The sequence below is a fragment of the Anas acuta genome, chromosome 20, assembly GCF_963932015.1.
Source record: "Anas acuta chromosome 20, bAnaAcu1.1, whole genome shotgun sequence".
Classification (NCBI taxonomy): Eukaryota; Metazoa; Chordata; class Aves; order Anseriformes; family Anatidae; genus Anas; species Anas acuta.
The window spans coordinates 11777878-11802295 of record NC_088998.1 but is presented as its reverse complement, the minus strand read 5'-3'; the positions used below and the strand labels follow the sequence as shown (position 1 = coordinate 11802295).

General features: G+C 39.0%; 2 protein-coding genes across 3 annotated transcripts; both read right to left on the bottom strand.

Moving 5' to 3' along the window:
• Positions 1–3790: 3790 nt before the first annotated feature.
• On the bottom strand, positions 3791–13896 carry ZBTB34 (zinc finger and BTB domain containing 34). Of its 2 annotated transcripts, none has more exons than XM_068657097.1 (3): positions 12238–13896; positions 8092–8213; positions 3791–6868 (listed from the first exon to the last, which is right to left on the bottom strand). In XM_068657097.1, exons 2-3 carry the CDS (start codon positions 8130–8132, stop codon positions 5347–5349), a joined length of 1563 nt encoding a protein of 520 aa, XP_068513198.1. In that variant the 5' UTR covers positions 8133–8213; positions 12238–13896; the 3' UTR covers positions 3791–5346. The 2 variants fall into 2 exon arrangements, with proteins under 2 accessions (XP_068513198.1, XP_068513200.1); XM_068657099.1 differs by lacking the exon at positions 12238–13896 and adding an exon at positions 11489–12206.
• Positions 13897–14037: 141 nt separating this feature from the next.
• On the bottom strand, positions 14038–24206 carry ZBTB43 (zinc finger and BTB domain containing 43). Its single transcript, XM_068657104.1, has 2 exons — positions 24048–24206; positions 14038–20891 (listed from the first exon to the last, which is right to left on the bottom strand). The coding sequence occupies exon 2, from the start codon at positions 20866–20868 to the stop codon at positions 19474–19476; it is 1395 nt and encodes a 464-aa protein (XP_068513205.1). The 5' UTR covers positions 20869–20891; positions 24048–24206; the 3' UTR covers positions 14038–19473.
• Between the last annotated feature and the right edge of the window lie 212 nt (positions 24207–24418).

Here is a 24418-nt window from a genome sequence, read left to right as displayed (position 1 = left end):
AAGTTGTGAACAACACTAGTAAAATTTAAACCAACTTTAATAGTATCATCTGCCTTTCTGCAAGATTCTACTTGTCCCATAGAGGATGAGTCTATCTCAGCAAATCAGTGACAGTATACACTTTGTTTAGGATGCATTAACTCCTCCTAGAAGTTGCTTGTCACAAAGGCACTTAAAGAGCCAGCTGCCATGAAACAAGCTAGGGCCCTGCAAGCTTAAAATAGCTAAGCATTTGCTGGATACTCACGTTAAATTCAAGCTTGTGGACTAGGATATGTATCCTACATTTGGTGAGAACAGTATTAGTTCTACTGTTACATACGGCATAACAAAATGCTGCTCTGGAAATGAAATATACCTCCCTGCCCAACTGACTTACCTCTGTCTTGGTGTTGGGCAGATTGCCAGTTCATTTTTCTTCCCCTGTTGTTCTTGTTCTGCTTTGAGGGTTAGACAATTTTGGAGCACAATACTGAAATGATCATTTGTTCAGAACTAAACGTGATGCTGGTGACAAAGAGAAACTTAAAGAGTAGAAATGCTTTTTGATTTCTAGTAGGTATATAAGTATTAAACCACAACGTTTTGTAGCTGCTTTTCCTGAAGTCCACTGCTAATTAAATATCTAATTGCAGACACTGACACCATAGGTTTGCTCTAGAAGCATTTTAATTTACAAACAGCAATTCCCATTGACTTTATACCATAAAAAAAGCAATTTACAAGCAAGAAACAAATTCATCAGAACAAAATAAAGCAGCACTGAAATATTCATGTCACAAATCTAAAAACAAAGTGAATACAAGAGTAAAATATCATTTGAATAAATATTTTAAAATTCATGCTACAAAATAATCCTTAATGGCAAGTTAATTGTTACAGCATCAGCTTAGCTAGCTTCATTTACTTCATATGGTTATGAAGTGTGGAGTTGTGAGGTTACCGGTTTATATTGCAAGATAATAACACCACGTCAAGTCATTCAAACTGTTCAAATATTTATCATGATAAACAACCATACAAATAAAAGTTATTTAAAAATACAAATTTTCAGTCAGAAACACACACTTTAAATCGTGCAAGAGCTCTACCTCTAATCAGATATACAACCAGAGGCTTGCAATACAAGTCCAAAGGCTGCATTCATAGCATATGTAAATTGGAGAGACAGCAGTTAGTTTTATTTGCTATAGCAGGAGTTACTTAGGTAAACTAGAAGCAAACCTGCTCAGTTACTGATAATTAGCTTCACATCCCCTGAAGAAATAAATACAGGAACATGTCCCAGGGTTGTTTTTTTTGTTTGTTTGTTTGTTTGTTTTTTAATGTAAACTTGCATAACTAACGTAATGCTGCCACAGGGATGTGCAAGGAGCATTAAATCTAAAATATTAAATACAACTATTCTGGCACTTGTTAAAAGATATGTAAAATACAGATTATAAACTTTGAACATTTTGAATGACTTTACTAAACTTCTGTTTCAATCACTGAGTATTATGAAATTTACAATTAATGAACTAAACAGATTCATATAAAGAATTTACACAATTCCCCAAATACTTTCAAATATAAAATTTAATAAATAACCCTGACCAGTCAAAAAGCACCATTCAAGGGTAAAGCTCCCTTGGAAAATAGATTAGGTGTTGCATATTTGAGTCCCTTTCAATGGTTTCATCTGAAACCTGTTTAGAAAAATGTCAATAAAAGAATCACAGTCAACTAATACAAAAAGTCAAAGAAGATATTTTTAAAGGTAAAGCTCATTCAATCTTTTCCCAGCCCTTGATTTTATTCCTGCTGTTCTTCCTAAAGTTCAGACTAAATATATTATGAGGCCTCACTGTTTTATCTAAAAGTAAACCAAAGGCTTCAGCATAAAATGTTAATTTATGCTTGGGAAGACTGCATTAAAAACTATCAATTTAGGCCTACATTATATTCTGCTGAACAGTAAATCGACAGTATCCTTTATGCTATTGAAAGAGTTCACACTAAAAAAAGCAGAGCCAATCCTGAAGAATTATTGACCAAACTGAACTGCTAATATACTGTATTTACAAAGCTATTTTCTAATTGTATTTACAGGTTTAAAAATAATACGGAAGATAACTGATTAAGTAAACTAACTGTTTAAAACCACAAACATTAGCAAAGATATAAAATCCTTTATTTTCACAGTTTGTCATAATTGGTTAAACATCTAGAGAAAAGGACACTGTCACTGCTTTCACATTTGTCTATAATAAAAAGGTAGATTAAGAGACTCAATTATGAACCAGCCTATATAATTTCATGATTTATTTTGCTGTCAAATATTTTTCACATATTTTATTGACTTCTGCATTTATTGTAAATGAAATGTGTAACAATTCTGTGCTAACTTAAAACTGTACAGAAACAAGATGCTGTACAGTACTTCCATAATCTGCTTAAAATAACACACCATACTCTGTTTTGGTGGACTTGTGAAATGAACTTCAGTTAGATAATGCTTCATGTGTCATGACAATGTTAAACCTGGCATACCACTATGCGACAAGGCACAATTTATTTGCTGTTGCCAGGTTTGAAGTTCGCTTTCTACCAGAGTCACACACTTTGAAAGTGTAAATGATGTTTTACGTATCCTTTGAAGCACTGCTGAACTTTACAGTACTGTGTTATGGCTTGATAATTCTTAACACTGCTAGCAGTGGAAAAGGTAAATGGCATATCAACATGAATAGGAGCAAGTAAAACTTGCAAACTGATGAATCATGGTTTTGTAGAAAAAGTGATCACTTCCTGCCCCTTAACAGTCCTGTTACAATGTTCTGAACCTGAACCTGTACAATCAAAGTAATTTTTGTTGTTGTTTTTGTGTGATTTTTCTTTTTTTTCTTTTGTCAGAGACAATTTTGGATAAGTCACTCTTTGGTAAACTCAAACCAGTTCAATAAATTTACAAATACAAAGAACAAGATTTAAATAATGTTAAGATTGTGACACAGAAATTCAAGAAATATAAAATTAGTACCCATATCCTGCTATCTTCAACTCACACTTCCATAAAAAAGTCACACCAAAGGCACCACAGCACAGGTCCAAGATAAAGGGTTAAGAATAACTGTACATTTCTTGGATTTTACATGTCTCAAACTTAATTTGTCAAAACACATTTTTTAAAAACTTAATTACTTAAAGCAAACATGAGAAAAAACAGTATCAGAAACACCAACCTGTTTTTAAGTGGGTAAACATACAGACTACCTCCCATAGAAACAGACATACAATTTCCCTTACTGAAAATAACAGTTCTGTAGGTTCAAGGAGAGAAACATCATCTCACCTCCTTGCACCTCTTTATTTAGGCAGTTTTAGGACAAAGAGGCAAATTATGTACTCAATTCAACTGAAGCTGCTCCAGAGGAGCTGGTGGGTTTATACTGTAAGTTGGTATTTAATAAAAATCTTATTGCAGACTGTCACAATATTAAGAACTAGTGTATTCAATAAAGCTACTACACAAATATGCCCCAACTTCACAGGAGCCCAAAAAGCATTACAAGATAGCAAACCTATCTTTTTGCTTTCCTGTAACTTAAAAATGAGACTATATTTTCTAAATTCCAGGACTCAGACAACATGTTCACAGATGGATTTTCAATATTTGCTAAATAAAGCATAAGGCCCAATTATATAAAGCATGTATTTTAAAGATGCATGTGATTTAATTTAATTTTGCTTATCAGGTAGAATTTACACAGTAGTGTTTGCCAGCTCATGTTTTTGAGGTCTGAAACTATTTGCTTGTTTTTTTTTTTTTGTTTTTTTTTTAATTTATTTTTTCTATTTTGCTTAACTGTTACCATTAGGTTTCACATTTTAATATATTATACTGACCTAAATGATGAAGTTAGCACCATAGTAAAAAAAAACATTTGGTGAAACAACAATATATAGAGTATTTTTAAAGTTGTTGGTAGTTCCTTTATATAGAAAACAACCACTGGAGATAACAGGGAAGCCACAGCAACTCTGTAATACTTGCACATGAAATAACAGACATATTGCTTGAAGTTCCCATAGAGTATTTGTGTTTTGTTTTTTGTTTTTTTTTTTTTTTTTTAATACAAAAAAGTACAAATTCCAAGTGCTGACGTATCACTTGGAGCTGTAAGTAGGAAGTCAATGTGCACCTGAAAACAGTTCTCTGTGAAGAGACCTGTTAGAACACTGCTTTGAAACACTGTAGTTCAAACTACAAGATACCTCTCAGGCTAGTATCAACCAACCGTGAAGAGTGATAAAGTTAAATTTAGTTACCTGGTATACTTCTACAGTACGAAATGAAGGTAGATTCTGAAGCCAGTAAAAACACATTTAAAACCACAATGCTACTTCTGGGTTTGCTATTAGTTTTCCTTTTTTTTTTTTAATATATATATAGATATATATCTATCTCTATATATATAAAAAGGTCAGCACCACAAGTTGTCCAGTTTACATTCTAGACAACTAACAAAACCCCTTAACAACTTAACCATAATTTAATAGATTTATGGCATTTGGTTTACAAATGTTATAAAGCAAAGCAATTAAAACAAGGTAATTCACTTTGCTCACTTTTACACACAAAGTAATAGTTTAATAAGATGAAAACCAATCCAAAAACAAAAGCATCCTCCCAAAGTCTGAAGTCCTAAATCCTAGGCAGAGAGGAGACCTAATAGTTGAAAGAATGGTACGTGGTATAAACCTTGACATACTTGTACTTTCACTATTCTGGTTGAAGTGAATGTGAAAGCATTTCATATATATATATAAAGCAAATTTATATATATAAACAGACTAACTACCAAAAACAGTTGGAAAAACAAGCACAATTCATTGGAACACATGAAAGGAATCAAATATATAATATTCTCTCCCCACTGCTGTGTAACCCTCTTTATCAGCAACAGGATTTAAGAAATAAAATAAGGGAGACAGCTTCTAGGTGTATCCAGCAGAGCTGCCAATCTTATTTTAATATCTTTCTCCATTGGAATTTGTGTCTTACCAGATCAACCAGTAGGGACACCTTAGCAGACTCTCCCCATCCATTCCCCAGCACACTGTTTTTTATATTTTGAGCATCTTCAAAAGTGGAAAAACAAACAAACAAAAAAACAGCCCAACCTCCTACAGAAGCAAATAATACTTTTGTAGTCTTTTCCAGAAACCATTTCACACTGATATCCAGAAGATCAGGAAAATTAAAAGGCTGTTATACTTGTAATGAAGATTACTAAAAGAATAAAAGATTTAAAAAATACATTATTAATGTGCTTGTTTGTGTTGCACTTAGAATGTAATATTTTAATCAGATGTGCTAGACATTGCATGAATTTCCATACTAGAATCCATAGCTTCAGAAACCGAAGCATCATTATCTATTTTCTGTTCCACAAAAGCTTCTGTTCTGTCAGGAGACTCTACCCTGTTTCTTACTTCTGTTACTCCAGGGTGATTCTTTCGCAAATGCTGGTTTAGTGTACCCTGGAAAGGAAAACATTTTCCACAGACCTCACAGCGAAAGGGCTTATCATCTGTATGACCACGAATATGATACTCAAGTTGGTCCTTGCGGGTATATTTCTTTCCACAAAATTTGCACACAAAAGGAGTTATTCCCATGTGCAATCGCATGTGCCGATCGAGGCTCCCTTTCTGGTTGAAAGACTTCCCACAGTAAATACAAATCAGCCTCTCATTGTATGGGTACCAATGACCTCTTGTATTTCTTTCCCGTGGACTATTTTCATATCCTGCGTTACTCACCATAGAATCACTGTCAGCCCCTTGCACCAAGCCCTGAACATCACTATGTAAATGACCAGCGGATACCCGTTTTTGGCGTGCACGACCCCCTCTGAAACAGCTCAGCATTGACCTTGAGGGACTTGAATTGCTCAGGCTTCCAAAAGTTTCAGACACACCTGCAGCCTGTGATGAGGCATGGGTAAATGAATAAACGTGTTGTAAGACAGACCCATAGGAGCCAACGTTTACTGCTACCACTTGCTCTCCGTCCACCATTTCAGTATGATATCCATCATCACCAAGGGAAGAGCTATCAGAGCAACTTGGCCTGTCAGACTTCTCCATTTTAACTTTCACCTCTGCAATCTGACTCTCCCTTACTATCAGGTCTCCTTGCTCATGATCACCTTCAATCTGAATCTCATATTCAGAAATACTCCCGCTGCTTCCTCGATCTGAATGCCCTTCTTCTTGCAGTCGACTACGCAGAGTTTTGCCTGGAGTAGTTTCCATCCTAAGATCGCTGCTTGCTGTTGACTGTCGCACCTGAGAGCAGTAGGGGGGAGATATTTCAATGGGGTTGGCAAAATAGCTGCCATCTTTAACTCCATTGCGATTTTCTGAATTTTCTTCAGCACCAACAGTGACAGAGTCAACATCACCAACACTGATCTTTGAATGAATACTCTCCAGTATCTGTGTGCATTTATCAATGACGCACTGCATCTGTAGAAAGCTAGCTGCAGTTAGAAAACTAACAACATCCTTCAGTTGTAAGGACATCCTTCCAGTGTAACAAAATGAAAGCAATTGTTCAAAAACATTGGGATTTTTAATAACTGATATAGATAAGCCACTCATGGTGCTTAATGCTGAATGGTCACGGAAATATGGAGAACTGGCAGCTAAGACAGCTTTATGGGCTCGAAATGGCTGACCCTGAATATGCACAATTATGTCACAGAGCTTTCCTTGCAAGCGGAGTTCGTTTAACTGGCTCAGAACAGTGTTGCTGTACTCAGGCACATCAAACTGAATGAAACTGCTGCTGTCCATTTCTACTGATGTAAAATGGAATCTGAAAGAAAAGTGAGAAGATTTACAACTGAGAATGAATACAGAGTTTTCCATTTCAAAAATAAATGCTTACACATGTTGAAGTTAAATTACCACATTGATCTGTTTAAGGTGAGCGTCAACAAAACAGTTGGTATAAATACTTATGTAAAAGAAAAGGTAGAGTCTTGATCTACTGATCTCTTGCATTGCTATCAAATTATCCCTCTGCAACATTCACAATTCAATTGCTTATAACACATCACAGGGTCCCTGGGACAGTCTACATCTAACCTGAAAGAAACTTTGCAGTCCTCACCCTCCCAACAGAATCCTAATATTAAGCAGGTCAAAAAAGTTCTTAAGAGACTACACTGATACTTGCAGGGAACTGCACGTTTAAATTGTCCAAGAATAATTTTTGAAAGGTATTTCATGAAGTTTGAAAAATGTGATGAAGAAAAACCACAGGCCTGTGCATGTATGCATATGCATACAAACACAAACATAAAAAATATTTTTAAAATTTATTTTTTAGGTCTACATATGTAGTATATTCAACTCTGAAATAAATTTGACATCAATGGCATTTCTGTTTAGACAAACGTTTACCATTTAAGAAAATAATCTCAATACTTATTAAAGAAATAAATCAATCATTCAGTATTTACATCAAAAAACAAGGAATCCTAATGGAAGGAAATATCAAAGTGTAGACTCAATTCTGAACTGTTTACCCAGTGTGCCAGAGGTTTCGAGATAACAATGAACGTGTCAATATGCAAGGTAGCATTTCCTTCAAGGAAAAGTGTGGGAGCCAACCACTGACTTTCATTCTTTCAAGTTTCTTTTTGTGGTTTTCATCTATTGCCTTCTGTCCCCCCCCTTAACCCACCCCAGCTTTGAAGCTCATCTGACATTGCACTGACTTCTTAACTAAGATGATTTGTCAATTAAGTTCAACATAACTCCAAAGCTATTAGTACTAAAACTTTCTTGATACAATGTGAAAATATGTTCCAAGAGCTTTAGAGAAATGTATACATTTCAAAATAAGATCTAAAGAAAGGTACAATCCTATATTATCATAAAAAGCAAATACACACTTGTCCCCCGAGGGTACCTGTAGCAGACTGTATCTTATATTTCTAAGACTAGGCCTGTAATCAAGTACCCAAGAATCTTCATATTTTCATTGTTATTCTTGTTCTTATTAATGCAGAAGTCATAATATAGCAATCGTACCTGCTTTTCCAATTGGACAAACAGATCTCAACATCATCCATTGACTTCTGATGCAGGAAGCATGTCCAATGTATCACAACATACTAGCAGATGTTTTTTCTATTTGTGTCTTATGTTACATGCTGTAATAGGACATATGAACAGTTTTAAATCAAATTATGAAAATTTAGGCACTCTAAAAAACAAAATCAACAGGTAGGGATATGACAAATGATTTACAAGGAAGAACTGGAGCTGTCACCTAAAACTAAGGTTCATTGTCTTCACAAACGGAAGTTCCTTTCAGCAGAGAAACAAGACAGCCAGCTTCCTGACTCTACTAGCATTACCGAGAAAACTTCAGTAAATTGTACTTTACTTGACTGATGATGGAAATAAAGATTAAAATGGTTAACAAAATTGATATGATCAGAGCCATCCATACAAAGATAGCTTTGGCAGGACAGTTCTTTCAGTCAGCAAATAAAGCTACAGAATGATTCAGTGCTTGTGAGCTGAAACAAGTCAAGCATAAACCAGAAATCAAACGTAACAAACAAACCTCAAGGGAACGACGGAGCAATTAAACTGGAAGATTAACCTTGGTATTCTACGCATCCCTCTATGCTGCACAGAGAACCACTGTCCAAGTTCCTAGCTTGCATCCACTCCATTGGGAAGACTGCATTCTCAGCAATAAGGATACATATTTGTCAACATAACTTTTGTTTGACAGGGCATGAGGTTTCTTTACTAACCCCACACAGGTCACTACCTTTGATTTGTGGGATTTATGCACTATACACAGGTGCAACATTCCTGACTTTTCTTTGCTTATTTGAAGGGTTTTGAGGGCTATGTACAAACTGTAAGACCAGTCCCCAGCAGTGATCAGTTGTCATTCCTACATCTTTACAGATCTCCGATCTCAGGAACCAGATCCTGATCAAGCCTTACCCAAATTCCATCACAAGTTATTCCTCTTTTCATGTCTAGAATGTACAGAGACAGTTTGTCATACTTAGTCAGTGGCCTTTTCTCCTTGCCCTGTACTCCTCTAAGGGCTCTTTATGCAGTGAAATGGAAAACAACAGTCACCACAAGCACTAGTACAGACAGAAGGTACGGGCTAGGGATAGGAGCCCTTAAGTAGAAAGATGATGGGCATTTTATGTCTTACTGTGGAAAAAAAACAAGCCCACAATTTAATTCTTTTGATCAAAGCATCTTGGCATGTCCAGATGAATTCAAACCCCCTAGGAGATGGCCACACATTGCAAAGGTACAGTAAACACATACTAGGGAAAACATGAGACAGGAAGACGGGGTCCCTGAGAGAAAAGAGATACTCGGCAGTACTTGCACATCATAACTGTTAGAAATTCTAACTCTCTCCATGGAATCATAGAATCTCCCAAGTTGGAAGGGACCCCCCAAGGACTCCTTCCCAAATCCATGGGCATGTATATCTATAACCAATTCTACAGGCTGTTCTGAGAACCATTTCAACTTCCTCTTAGGAAACAGAATTTTACTATTACCATTTTCAGAAGAATAAACAGCACAAATCCTGGTAGGGAAGGGAAAGGATGATGGATTTAAAGGTTCGTGAAGTTGCTTGTCAGTGTAGTAAACATAGGAATATACAGTATCGCTTTGGAAGCGAACATCAAGTATAGCCCAAAAAGCAGCAGACATCCCGCTGTTCTTAAAAACAAAGAATCTACAGCACGCTCTTGTTGCAATGTCAGTTTCTTCCTCTGAAAACACATACTTCCTGGGATCCTGAAAACTTATGTAGAAAGTGTAAAGTAACATGAATTTTACACAGCAGCAGCCTCTGACAGAAGGGAACCCTTGTTTTACTTTTGGCAAAACTCTCAAACATTTCTAGATGAAGGAATTTGAAAATGAACACCATGTTAGCGAGTAGCAGGACCGTAACAGGACTGTAGTAATTTTGCTAGGGTTAGTACCAGGGCACACCAACTTTCCTGCACAGATTTGGGGAGATAAGACCTGAGGAAAAATCTGGGTATTACAAGTCATAGATGCAGGCACCACTGGCAATGTTTTACTGATGAATAATGATTAGAGGAAGAATGGTCTTAGTTATTCATATAAATCTCCAATATTATTATCTATAAAATCATGTTTGAAATATACTCCCCCCACACAAAAAGGTTTTATTATGTTTGCATGCAGAACAAAGCTTGCAGATCCAGAATCCAATTCCAGTAAGTTAAGCAGATTACTGTTCAGCAGAGTACTGTACCATAATAGTACTTGATTATTCACCAATACTGGCAAGCCAGTAGCTCTCTCGAGACAATGTGATTTATGCTTGAAGTATTTCTGATGAGCCTGGCAAAGAAGAAATCCTCAATTTCTTCCAAGTGGAAGCGTCTTACTAATCTCTTTTGTTTTAAGGTGAGGAAATTCACATTAAACTGAAGCAGAAAAGTACTCTAAGAGGCAAATTAGCTATGGACACATCCACGACAAGCTATAAATAAAAACAAAAGCTGAAAAATAAATCACAAACATTCTCTCTACACTTAACCACCCAGTCTTTGCTTCTTAAAACAACGGGACATTAACAACTTTAACTCACATAACAAATATTTAGAGAATTAGCAGAGAAGAAAAAGAAATTAATAAGTAGTCAGAAGTTATGCCCAATACCTCCCATGACATTTCAGCACATATGGAGTCAATCTATGTTAAGACCACTACAGAATGAAAATGTGTATTACACAAGCCTTAGCATTTGGGGGACTGGTGAGAGCCAAGACAACTCACAGTAATGTTAGGGAACCTCATTGTTACGAAGTAATGCATTTTGTCTTGCTTTAGGTTTTCAAACCCTGTTGTTGGATAGTTCCATGTTAGGTTAACGTGCTATAAATTTAGAGTCCACCTCTGGGCACCTGTCTATAACTAGGTCTTCTGTTAATCTGTTTGAGCCACTTATTCAAGAAGGTTAAAGTTTTCATACATGTGTGTACAAGAAATTTGATGAAGGCTTTCTAATTTCTCAGGTTAGAAGGCAAAACACAGATAGCCAAGATCAGCAGAAGTATTGCGTCAATTAAGTGAAATAAAGGCACATTTATGACACATATGCTTTAAAGTTGTTAGACCTTACAAGTAGTGGTCAGTTTTCTTCTGTGCACCAACTTCATAACATGCAAGCATCAGAGTACTGTTTATTTAATCCTGAATATTTATACCCCACATATTTTATTTCCTAAATTTCTGACAACTTTGAGATACGTGTTTAGAGAAGTCACTCATCAGGGAAACAACTGAGAACATAGCAAGGCCTTTAATAAGTGGGAGGGGAGAGCAAGCTTTCATTCTGCTATTATAATAAGAAATTATGTATTATCATAATAATTCCATAACATGTACATACCTAAACCACTTCCATTTTTTTCCCGCCGGTGACTGGGAACTCCCACATCAGCTTTTATGAGGCAGTTCAGATTTACTCCAAGCGTACCTTCACCACTGACTTATTTTTGAATAAAACTAATTGCGTAAGCCCTGTGCACCTGCACAGCATTTGAAGGGCCTTCACGAAGACTAAGTCTTATCTAGAACTTCCAGTTCCTCAAACAGAACAGCAACAACTGAAAGGCCCACCAACTTCTGGGGACAACACTGAAACGTACTGGGGCCTCAAAGCACTTCAGCCAGCCAAGCCGACCGCGCCAGTTGCACCCTACCACCTTCGCACTAACGAAGGGCTCAGACACGCGCGTCCTGCCTCTCCGCTCGCAAACCAAACTCGCGCCAGAGCCACGGACTCAGGGTACGCGAGGGCAGCTGTCGGCGAGACCAGGCTGAAAGCGGAGCGACCCCGACGGAGCCGGGATCGGCCGCGCCAGCAGCAAAGACGTCGCCGCGGCTCCCGGGCGGCTCGGCGCTGGGTTCGGCTCGCCTCGGTTCGCGCCCGGGAGCCGCGCGGCCGCAGGGCCGAGACGGTTCCCGCGGCACATGCCCGAGCCGAGGCCCGAGCCGAGCCCCTCGCGGCGCCAGGGCCGCCCGCCCCGCCGGGCCGCCGCCCCTGCGGGGCCTGTCAGGGCGCCGGGACCCGCTACGCCGAGCCGCCCCGACCCGGCCCGACGCCCCCCTGCGGCGGCCGGCCCGCCCGCGGCTCACCTGGGACTGTCGGGGTGTCTCGCATGGCGGGTGCCCGGCCCGTCCCCTGCCCGCTCCCACCGCCGCTTCCCGCCCGCTCCCGCAGCTCTTCGCACCCGGAAACGATTCCGCTGGCGGCGCTTCCGCTTCCCGGTGACGCGCGCCGGCAGCGGGCGCGGAGCCCTCCCGAGGCCGCCGGGGGGCGCGGGTGGGGCGGGGCCGGGCCCCGTCTCGGCGCCTCCCTGCGCTGCTGGGCCCGGCGCCGCGGCGCGCCCGCGGACCTCGGCGTCTCCCTCGCCGTAAAGCTGCCGCACGAGGAAACGAAAGAGTTTAAGCTGCAGCTGCAACCTGCGGACAGCAGCGGGAACGGGCCTCCGAAATCCTGCCTCGGAGCACGCGTTCCGAGACGTAGCAGGAGCGAGGAACGTGGAAGAGAAAACAAGACAGATTCCCACGAGCAGCTCAGCGTTACAGCACACGTAGTAATTTCCGGAAACGTATGGTCCGACATATTTAGAGACCAACTTTTCTTCCTCCTCTTCCCCTCTCCCCCTTTTTTCTTGTAAACACTGGGTGCCGGGCCCACTGCAGATGACACGGCCGCTCTACCGGCACCTGGCTGAAGGCACGCTTCTGGGAGAGTGGGAGAGGAGCTCCCTCCCAGCTGCGAACTACCGCCCTTACAGTGCACAGTAAATTAGGAATTAAGGTCACCTGTGTTACACCACCCTCTTAATTTACACGAATTGCTTTAGAGAGCATACAGATGTTTTCAGAGCCTATCCTGCACATGCTTGCAGCATATGTAGGGCAACGATACACTGTTGAACTGCACCACTTTTTAAAAGACAGAAGGGCTGAAGCTAGTAGCTACTGCTACAATATCCACATTATGTAACATCAGACATTGCATTTTATCCTCAAGATGTGTCTTTCTCTCCCTATAAAAAGATGGGGAAGGCAGTCTTCAGAAATTAGGTGCTGAATGGTAATAGGATAAGGTACCCTAAGTATCTGGACCAGTGCTTAAATAACAGTTAACTAACAGATACACTTAAAGAAAATCAAACGATCTAACTCTGAACAGATGGAATACTTGCAGCTTCTTATGTGTATGCAGTAAGAGTAACTAATGGCAATAGTAAGTGAATTTGCTTGTGTCATACTCCATTTAAAACTGCTGAAGATGAAGGACTGTGGTATACAAACACTGAGTTCTCCAGGAATCAGCTCAATGTTTTACAAGAAAGTGAATTCATCTGTTGTTTAGATTACAAGCATTATGTTGGTGAGTAAGAAGCATCAGCTTTGACAGTTCCGTGAGGAATTAATAGATGGAGGATGGGCAAAGCAAGTTATTCAGTTAGAATAATCATATTTAGACAGGTAGAGGAGGAATCCTCACAGGAAGATAAATTCAATCTTTAATGCATTTTTCACAGCGTGAAATTTCTTTGATACTTTGACAAGAAAAGACTGACACATTATCTGTTGCTACTTCTAGTTTACTTGTAGGGTTTTTGCAGTTGCTGGTACTATTAAGTGTGTGTTCCAAAATTTTCATATTGGCCTGTACATATTGTATTATAACTTAAGGAATCACTGTTTTGCAAAAAGAAACAATAAACCACAGCTATAAGAAAACCTGTTTGATAAATTGGACTCACATGGCAACTAATTACCTAAGCACCAAAGAAACAGGACCAACTCCCTGTATTCATCATCTACTTGTATTTTAAATATTAGGTCTTAGTTTAGTGTTTTCTTAGGCTAGGCTGGCATGTTCTCAGTATTTCAAGAAGACACATTACTAGAAAAAAATTTATTTATATATTTAATAAAGTTATATAATATATCAACAACTTTTGGATTTGAAGTTTTGTTTGAGCACTTATTTTGGCAAAAGTGAAATATTAAATACTGGTACTAGACATGCATTCCTTTCATTCAAGCTTAAGAAAACATTTACAAAGTTGACAGATAACATTTATTAAAACATGTTATACAAAAAAGGGGCATGGGACTCTTCTATAAGAAGAAAATATTGAACAGTAAAATTAAATTAAAACCATGCTGTACAATTAAGACAGCAATATTTATAGACAAAACTATCCAACCTCTGCAATACAAGCATAACATTTCACAAAATATCAAGATATGCAGTTTTACTATTATAAATGACTTGTTTTGAATAAAAACTTATAGCTCATTAAGGAAGATTCACTTGACTTGCATAAACAGTTACATTTCTGGAAGAAATATGGAATCCCGTGAATAACAAAAAAGGAGCAGCAATCGACAGACACAGGCTTCAAGCAAAATTAGAATTTACAGTTTAATCACATTAAAATATAACATTTTGTTTTCCAGCATCTTCCCCTAGGGCACTGACAGTTTACAGCTTATAGCTAAATAACTCTAGCTACCTAATTAAGCATTTAAATGACAAAACAAAACACACACATACACACAAAAAAAACATTTTCATTTGTTGTTTTGAGAAAGGTTCTATTAAACCAAAATACTTAATATACTGCTATAGGTTCTCAGAATGCAGAAACAGGACACCTCACTAGCATCAGCGCAAAAGTGGTGAAATTACAAGATCTGAAGTGCCTCCATTCTTTCAGATTCAATAGCACAGAGATGTCAAATACTCACTTTTTAATAAGAAATCCAATATATCAATCTGTGATAACCCTCCTTGCTTTCGATACGGGACAGTTTCTTAACTGCAAAAGTATCTCAGATTAAAAAAAAAAAGCTAAGACCAAATATTTTACCAACAGCTTCCTTTAGAACCTACCTGCTCACTTATAAAACAAGACAGTTGCTGCATGCAACAGTGAAGGTAATGTTTAAAAGAACAACAACAAAACCACAACAGAACCTTCTCCCTCAGAAAGATGTCAGATATACACCTAACCTGACATCTTAAGCCATAGATTTCATGGTAATCAACGTCTTTGTTACGGAATGGAATGAAAATGAACTGAATTATCAGTAAATGTTCTTACCACCAATAGGATAATGAATGGCTTCACAGTAACCGAAAATATCAATAGTCTCCTGTGCATACAATGATTCTGGTTTTCAGAAGATACTCACTTTACTACAGTCAACAGAAGACATGAGCAACATAAAAATGCACAGAAGTGGTATCATTAAGGTGATGAATCTTAATGGAAAATGAATGAAATTCACCATATATATATGCATTCATATTACACGTTGATTGCTTCCCTCCTCCCCATAGACAAGAAACCATCTCCTGCCTTGAACAAATCCACCCCACAAGCAATGATTAAGCATTTGGCAGAAGCTGCATCTGCATTTCTGTTTACTGTCTACAGCTGTATTGGGTGTAAATTGCAGGGTTTCAGTGGCAGTGGGCTGCAAGGGTGACACACACACAGCAAGAGTCACAAACTGCCCTGCGTCCATCAAAACAGGTTCTAGCCAGCACTGAAACTGATGTAAACAACCCATTACATGCCAAAACTTCAATCATTGGACCACTTTTGCTGAAATCTAAGAAAGAGTGGCAGCTTCTATCAAGAGGTGTGGGGAGACATGGAAGAAGGAGACACTCCTGGGGAAACACAACTGAAAACACATGAGGAGAAACTGAGGAGATACTCTTGGAAACACACACAGAGGAGATGCTGAGAACGTGTATTGTGACCCACTCTCAGAAGGACATGCTCCATGCCAGAGGAGATAAACTTCTGAACTTCTGAAAGACTTTGGCCTAGGCCAGAGCAGGTACACCACTGAAGAAACTGACAACTGGGGGAGACCCAAGCTGGAACAGGCACATCCCAGAAGAGGCTACAGTCTGTGCAGGAACCATGCCAGGGGCAGTGACACTGACAAGCCCAGTGCAGCAGAGAACATTCACTAAGAAATGAAAAGAGCCAGACAAGCCAGTATGTATATGACCCCAAACTCCTGGGCAAACTGTCACCTCAGCAAGAGAATTGGAACAGACTGACCTAGTGCAACTCCCAGTGACAAGAGAAAGACTAGGAAGCTGTGGGGAGAAGAGGTATTCGAGAGAAGCTAAGTAGGAGGAAGGGGGAAAGGCATTTCTTTAAGTGTTTAATTTTTTTCTTTTTCTCAATAACTGAATCGATTAGAAGTCTGTTGAAAAGCAATAAATTAAATTCAGTAAAAACATTGCAAGTCAACAGTTTTGCCTGTGATAAGCAAAAGAAAGTATTGTGGGTTTTTTTGTTTTGTTTTGTTTTGTTTTTTTTTGTTTTGTTTTTGTTTTTTGAAAAATAACTCAAGTTTCACTTAAATCCTCAATCCTCTCAATTAGATCTCATAATAAATCAGTACTTCTCTTCAATAAGTTGGTTTCATGTAAATCAACATCAGAAGGCCAAGTGTTACAAAAATCAGTGTAGCAACAATTGCTGGAATTCCAAGCTGATGTCATAATATGGGGTAAAACAGTAACAGGCAAACATTTAAAAGTTACTATTCATGCTAAATCACTAAAAGGAATATGGTTCTATAATATGATCTACTGGACCTGTTATAAAACCTTTAAAGTGTCTCTCTCAGTACATTTTATTTTAAAGCATTATTTCAAAGTAATCTAACTGCAAAAAGGAGCAACTTTCAATTTTGAAATGTCATGTATAAAAGTCATTCCAAGCCGGTAAAAGTAACGGTTTTGCTGGCAGCTCTGTAGGATGGTCCAGGTTTAACAGATAGGATTTTTTGCTTGACCATGTTTCACAGCCTGGTGCTTCATAACAGCCTTTTTAATGGTTAAACGGGAAGAGGCACCCTTAACCTTTTTATGCAATACTAAAGTGACAATTTGAAAGGGTCTGAGAACCAATGTAATATACAAGATCATTCATAAAATGAGTATGAGAATACCTTCCTCAAATGTGATGATAGTACTTGAAGAAATGACACCCTGTATGTAATAAGGCCTTGGAGAATGGACAAATAGGGCCAGTGAGTGGAAGAATTTTTTCCTCTACACTCATGTAAACAGGCAAGCATTGTAATTTTCTTAATATTAAAAAAGACAGTGTTAGCAGTGTGGAAACAAACCATAAAGGGAATATAGTTTCTAAGTTTAAAAAAGATACTTATAAAGTTTTTTTTTTTTTTCTTAAATACAAAGTGCTTCTATACATTAAGCAGGTTACAGTGTTAGTGAGCAAATCCCTGTTTTGTTACCTTGAGTACAAGGGTTATATATATGGTCACCATGGTATGTTATAGAGCTCAATCAAGTGCTAAAAATATGAACTCCTTGGTGCTGACCATTCATGCCCATTGCCAGCAATGGTTTCATCATATTTGGGAATATCTGTTTTAACAAAATTCCATATGAAAAAATATCTGAAGCATTAGAAGATTAAGAATTAAGAGCCTCTTAAACAATTAAAGTTTGTAAGTAGAATGCCAGAAAAGAAGTTACAGTAATTATAGCCCACTGAGTAATAAACCCCAGCTTGCACTAGATATTCACGTTCAGGATACAGTTTGATTGTATCTTAAGACAATTTGTAATTGGGAGTTCAATAAAGAATCCAAATTGGAATTACCTTAGTGTGCTTTTGCTACAGGGTCATCTGTTTAAGTACATGATCCTGCCTATTGCAGTATCTAATACATAAACCGGGGCCAGACAGACTTAGAAGGCTTTTGATGCTGGTTAATTTATTTCCCCCAGCACTGTACTTGGACATCACTCCTTCCTATTATAGCCTACGTATACTCTAAAGGCTCTTTCCTTTTTATATTTCAGTAAACTACAGAGAAGGGTTAATTGCTTTTGCATAGAAATGCACTAAGCTTTCAAACCCCAAATCCTGTCACATTTAAAATTGATGCATTCACTCTACCTGCAGAGCTGGCAGCATCTCTCAAAACTACGAAAACTCCTCTATATAGCTCCAGGAATGAGAGCACAGGATATAAATCCTCATCCTAATGAATGAGAGGTGCCACTTTCCCAGCGAAAATCCAGACTTCGGACATGAGCATGGTACCATGTTTTGCAGTACCATTAATAGATCCAAATGCCATACTTTCTACATTTTTCCCCACAAGCAACTTCATTTGAAGAGGTAAACAGCTCTGGCTGCTTATGATCACATGTAACCAGTCACAGTAGTTCTGTACCAAGAATCTGTATTATAGTTCTTACTATTCAAAGAGTAAAGAATTAAGAGTAAAAACACCTATCAATGTCTAAATCATTTTCCTAAAGCATGTTCTAAAACTAGATAGAAGTTCTCAAACAAGATTTTGTACCAATAAAAAAAATTCAGTTCATGAAGCTATGCAGTTTGGTACTTGCTACTGTAGTTAAGACAAAAAATCTGAATATAAAGCTAGGGTTTAGAATTTTGAGTATGCAGGGAGAGTTCCAAATGTTACACCTATTTTTGTTTGTTTTGACAAGGCATATTTATTACACACGCTTTAAAAGCTCTCATTACGTAGCAACCAAAATCAAGCCAAGCATCATACAGCACTAGGCCCTATGGGAGGCAACTAAATTATATTTAACACAGATTTAAGTTTACATGGTGCACAACTATATTTAAGTGCTTTGCAGACTCTTTAAATAGAAACTAGTACAAAATTAAACAATCATTTGTTTCACTGAAGATGGAAAAAGAATGGAAGACAGATAAAGGAAAGCCAAATCACTTAACACAGCCTTTCATTAAGCAAAACAATAAGTGATATTTAATGATGCAGGCTATTAATGATGCATGTTAAGTATGTTGGCAATCTCCAGTTTGAGGTCATTTTTATTTTTTAATTAAAATGTGAATCACAGGAGTTTTATTAACAGATAGCCCACATAGCCTGGTATGGCTACGTAATTCTCTTTTTCAGTAAGGCTACTTCAATTCCTGGTTCGTGTAAATATTTGCAGAATTTGGGTCAATTTAGGGCTGGGTTTTACTGTGAATTTGGAAGACTTACTAAAACAACAAGACTTCTAAATACTGCTGTGATGATAATCAATATCTTAAAGACCTTATTGACCTCATTGTGCAACCACCTTTGTGATTAACCATTTCTACATCACACACTGAACACCTAGAATAATATTGTGGAAAATAAAAACTTTGGTCTGCTCATACTAGCATAATTATTGAAATTTGTTTTTTTTTTTAAAATTAGATTTCACAATAGCAAGTACCAGACACTATTTGCATAATTAGTTTATTTTGATTACTCTTCTAAACAAATGTAAGCACTAATGTCTTAGTTCATCTCAGTAGTACTCTGCTCAGCTTTAGAAGCTTGATATGACTTGGTACAAGAGGTCACATGCCGGTGAAAACTGTCCCGCCACATAAATCTTTTCCCACAGATGTTACACTCATATGGTTTTATGCCCGTATGAATTTTCATATGGCCTACAAGATGGTGTTTCATTTTGAATTTCTTACCACAGACACCACAGCCATAAGGTCGAAGACCAAGGTGCATACTCATATGCCGATCTCTCTGACTCTTGTGTGTAAAGCTTTTACCACACTGACAAGGATACAGCTTATCAGCATGTGAGAATCCAGTGAGGGATGTTTCTTCTTTAATTCCTGCAGCCATTTCAATTCCTTCACCATAGCCTGCTGCTATCATAAGATCCTGTCTGTGAGCACTTAAATTTCCATCTGCCCTTTCACCAGAAAATTCTTCCATAGAAGAGCCGTAGAAATCAACTTGTTCATCATAATTACTTTCATCTGCCTGTTCATCAAATTCTGCTTCCATCTTTTTGTCAGCTATATGAAAGTCTTCAACACCTGAAGACTGGATTGAATGATCTGCCTGAATGGCATTCACGGATTCAGAAACTTGGTGTTCATCATAAGGATTGTCAACACCCTCACAGTCTTGTTCAAATCTTTCTGGTTTCACATGGATCCATCGCTTGTGAGACATGATGCTGGGTTTGCTATACATTGGTCTGGTATACTGATACTCCGCACTATCACTAGTTCCTTCTTCACCATCCTGACTTGTCATTCCTGTGCTAAGTCTATCATGTTCTGTTGAAGAATTACTGGGAAGGTACTCATGTTCTGTCAGCTGACACGACAGTTCATCTTTAGAGCTCTCTTCTTCATTTTCACCATCCCTCAGTTCCTGCACTTTGTGGAATTCTGTCTGTCCTCCAGAGCCAAGCTCAAAGCTCTCAGTAAGGCCATTGTAACTACTACTGCTTGGGGACTGATGGTCACTGCCATGATTCATCTTCTGACAGAGAACTGTTGGATTGCCCTCTAGCACTTCAGTGCATTTATCCACTACATGCCACATCTGAAGGAAACTTGCTGCTGTCAAGTAACTAACAATTTCTGGAGCAGGCATTACCAGTCGACCTGTATAGGTAGACAGAAGAATGTTTTCAAATACTCTTGGATTCATCACATCAGGCAGCACTATTCGCCTGCTATTTTTTAGGAGAACCTGATCACAAAAGTAAGGTGAACTAGCTGCAAGAACAGCTTTATGGGCTCTGAAGAGATGGCCCTGAACTACAATGGACACATCACATAATTGTCCTTGCTGGCGCTGCTGATTTAACTTCTGCAAAATGGTGCTAGAAAAATCTGGAAATTCCACTCGAAAAGAGCTTGACCCAGACTCCATTTCATCACAAATTTAGTGTTGTGCTGAAAGAAAAAAAAAAAAGATCAGAAATTCTGCTTATTAAAGTATTGATCTTTCTAAAAAGGTGTATAAGGAAATTGAAAGCAATAACTTAAGTGGACTTATATGGAACTCAGTCCAACATTTTCTGGAACCTATGTCACTGCTTTATTTCTATTGTTCCCCTCCACCTCATCCTTCTCTTTTCTCAAAGAAATACTGAGGCCACACGTTGCTATGCCAGCATGTTTTGCTGTTCTTCCATCCCAAAGGGCTCATCAACTATAGCAGGAGCTACAGATTCACCCAGTAGACATAGGTTAATCATGTCAAGCATGGATTTAGGATAACAAGTACAGGTATTTCATGAAATTATAGCAACAGAATTAACTCCAGAATGTTCATGTTTAAAACCGCATATGAAAAATACTGCATTTCAACAGGCAACATCATCTAATTGATCTCCCCATTAAAGACCGACTGTACCTCAGCTGTACAGTTTTGACTGTATGCACCTTGTATATATGTAACAATGCAACAATCATACACTAGAAGCTCAGCTAACAGTTCAGGTATTTTTTTGCATTCCCACATAACCCAGACATCTTATTACTGTTTAAATAACGATGTCAACTTTGTGCTAGAATTCTTTAAAATGTCTGCTTTACATTTGAAATTTGAATTTATGATGCATTTGCATGTTATTATCAGGAATAACAGAAAATTAAATGTAAAAATGAAAGACCAACATTAACAGCCTGAATAAACTAAATTTGTGCAACTTTTCAATGCGTAAATTGAACATAATGGAACTCCAACAGAGCTGTGGAGTAGCAAGTGGTTTTCCTCTGTCAAGTTGTTTCTCATAAAACTCTCACTTTGCTACTTAACAGATGGAGCTGCACACCTGAGAAAGAATACTTAGTAAATTAGCAGATAGCACACATACAGGATTTAAGACACTTTCTGAATATAACATTGAAACAGAATTTGCATTGCAAATTGTACTCTGATATTCATGTGTAATGAAAATAAGGAATTTAGAAGATACGATTATGAATCACCTCTATGGTTACTGTACAGACTCTCTTTAGTACTTTCTATGCAGTTATATAACCACCTACAGAAAACTGTTCATTAGATGCACTGTGTTCATATGCTGATATATTGGCATAAATTTATGACTGCAAAGTGCAGAAAAAACAACAGCATGTGCTTACAAAACACTGACTACACAGGAATTATGTATTATGTAAAACAATATTTAGTCAATAGCTCATCATTACATAATCCTTTCCTGACCATTCAGATCTTTTCCAGCTCATATAGTTGACACCTTTATCCTATTCCCCCTAAGCCTCAGTATTCCTTCTTTAAAGTTTCAAAGATAGAAAAGGATGACAACATACGGAGGTTAAAACCAGTCATTCGCTGTTATCTTAGATCAAGGTGAACACGGTTGCCATAGAAAAGAGAGCATTAGAGTCAGACAACCATCAATACCTTTCAAGAGATACAGGCCCAAACTCCTTGCAAATTCTGAAATGAGCATCCTCTACAGAATGGTGAATATCATGCTTTTTTTTTTTGTCGTTATTATTAGAAATATGGCATCAGTGTGACTCTCCTATGTATGTCTGTAATAGGTCATTCTTCCTGGTCTGCTTTCTTCATTTACGAAACCCATTTATAACCTTAAGTAATCACAGCAAAATAGTCAAAATAAAAAAGGTACTTTTTTGACCACAATGTCCTTTCTTGAAACCTTACAGTAATCCCTCCCCAGTGGATAGTGGGAGGAACTGAAAGGATTGAAAACAAAAAAAAAAGCTCCCACTAAGGAGAAGGGCAGACAAATGACTAAAAATAACTAAAATAACTAAGTGACTAAAATTCTGTAACTGAGCACTGTAACTATCTGTATACAATCACACTCACATCTTCATAGATTATTTGTTGGTTGAAACAATTGTTCAACTTAAGAGGTGTTTACCAACTACCTTGAGATCCTCAGCTTTAAGGCAAGAAATTAGTTTAGAGAGCAACTTTCCTACAACCACTGCCTCATTTAAATCAGGGGTGGTCAGTTACATCCTGCTGAGACAGTCACCAAGTTGTACTAAGTGAAGAAATAGCATAAAACTTCCAAATTATGCTGTCAGTTCAACTGTTAATATCAAGTTCTTTTTGGTAAAGTGGAAAGAAAAATTATGTCAATATTTGATACACAGTAAACATTAAAAAATATTTACTTTTTAAAAAAACTTTTTTTTTTTTTAAATGCAGACACATTAGCTCTTTCATAACATTCTCAGATTTAAGAGTCTGCTTTTCAATACTCACATACCAAAAACTGGATAAGCTTTTGGGATATGCTCAACCAAAACTTAAAAGGAGAAATACCTATACACCTAGAAAAATTTCTGTTCAAAAATCAGGAAGAACCCTAAGCTATCATCTTTCAGCAATGTATGGTTGTTCACATACACAACTGCAGGTGGGAGCAAACTTTCTTTTCAAAGTGTAAGTAAAATATTTTCTGCTACTGAGGCCATACCCTTAAAGAATGTTTTTGGCCTTTCCCTCCAAAGAGGTTTCAACTCCCCCTTTTACAACCCATTCAGTTACTGCATTCTCTTTATCTCTGCTCACAAAAAAAAAGTATTTTAATTGCAGTTAATAGCACATGTCTAGTCCCTCCAGAACACTAAAACATACCAGGGCCATATTAATTCCTTATAACTAGTTACTTTAACAACTGCCAGTACATAGCTATTTCAGAAGAAAGACAGCTCTGAGTAAATTAATTTATTACTTCTGCCACAACAGCACCTCAAAACGCTGCCGTATCAGCAGGGGCAGACGTGCCGGCGAGCCCACGCCAGACGCGTTACGGCCACAGCCGGCGGCCCACCCGCCAGTCGGCTGTGCCTAGGAAAGAGAAGGGGCCGGGCCGGGCAGTGCCCAGCACCCGCCTCCCGACCGCCTCCCGCGGCTCGGAGGTCCTCCGGGGAGCGCCGCCCGGCGGGGAAGGGCCGCGGAAGCTTTCGGCGGGGAAAGGGAGCGGGGACGGCGGCGGAGCGCAGGCCTCGGCCGCCCCCCGGCCCCAGAGCGGGCCAACGGCGCCAGGCCCGGCAGCGGCGCGGCTTCCCACGCTCCGCGCCCGGGCAGCTGCTCACCTGCGGGCCTCGGCGTCTCTCGCATAGCGGGCCCCGGCCCCGGCTGCAGCGCTCGGTACGGCCGACGCGGCTTCCGCGGCCCAGCCAGCGCCGGAAACGCCGCTCCCCCGGGAAGGGCTTCCGCATCCCGGTCACCCGGCGGCCCGGGGAGGCCCTTCCGCTTCCTGCGGGGGAGGGAGTGCGGGGGGGCGGGGCCGCGGCCCGTTGCGACGTTTGCCGGCGGGCGGCGCCCCCCGCGTCTCGGGGCCGTTCCGGTAGCGGCGCCGTGAGGCTCCCTGGAGGCTGTGCTGGTAGCAGCTGAGCTCTCGGCCTCGGCCTGGGACCGGGACCGGGACCGGGACCGGGACCGGGGTTGCGGCTGCCGCGACGGC

Excerpts from the sequence above, each read along its gene's own strand:
- ZBTB34 (XM_068657097.1), bottom strand. The coding sequence starts at position 8,132 with ATGGATGATGTTGAGATCTGTTTGTCCAATTGGAAAAGCAG. Across the intron at positions 6,869-8,091 it reads TTGTCCAATTGGAAAAGCAG|ATTCCATTTTACATCAGTAG; the intron begins GTACGATTGCTA and ends CTTTTCTTTCAG.
- ZBTB43 (XM_068657104.1), bottom strand. The coding sequence starts at position 20,868 with ATGGAGTCTGGGTCAAGCTCTTTTCGAGTGGAATTTCCAGATTTTTCT.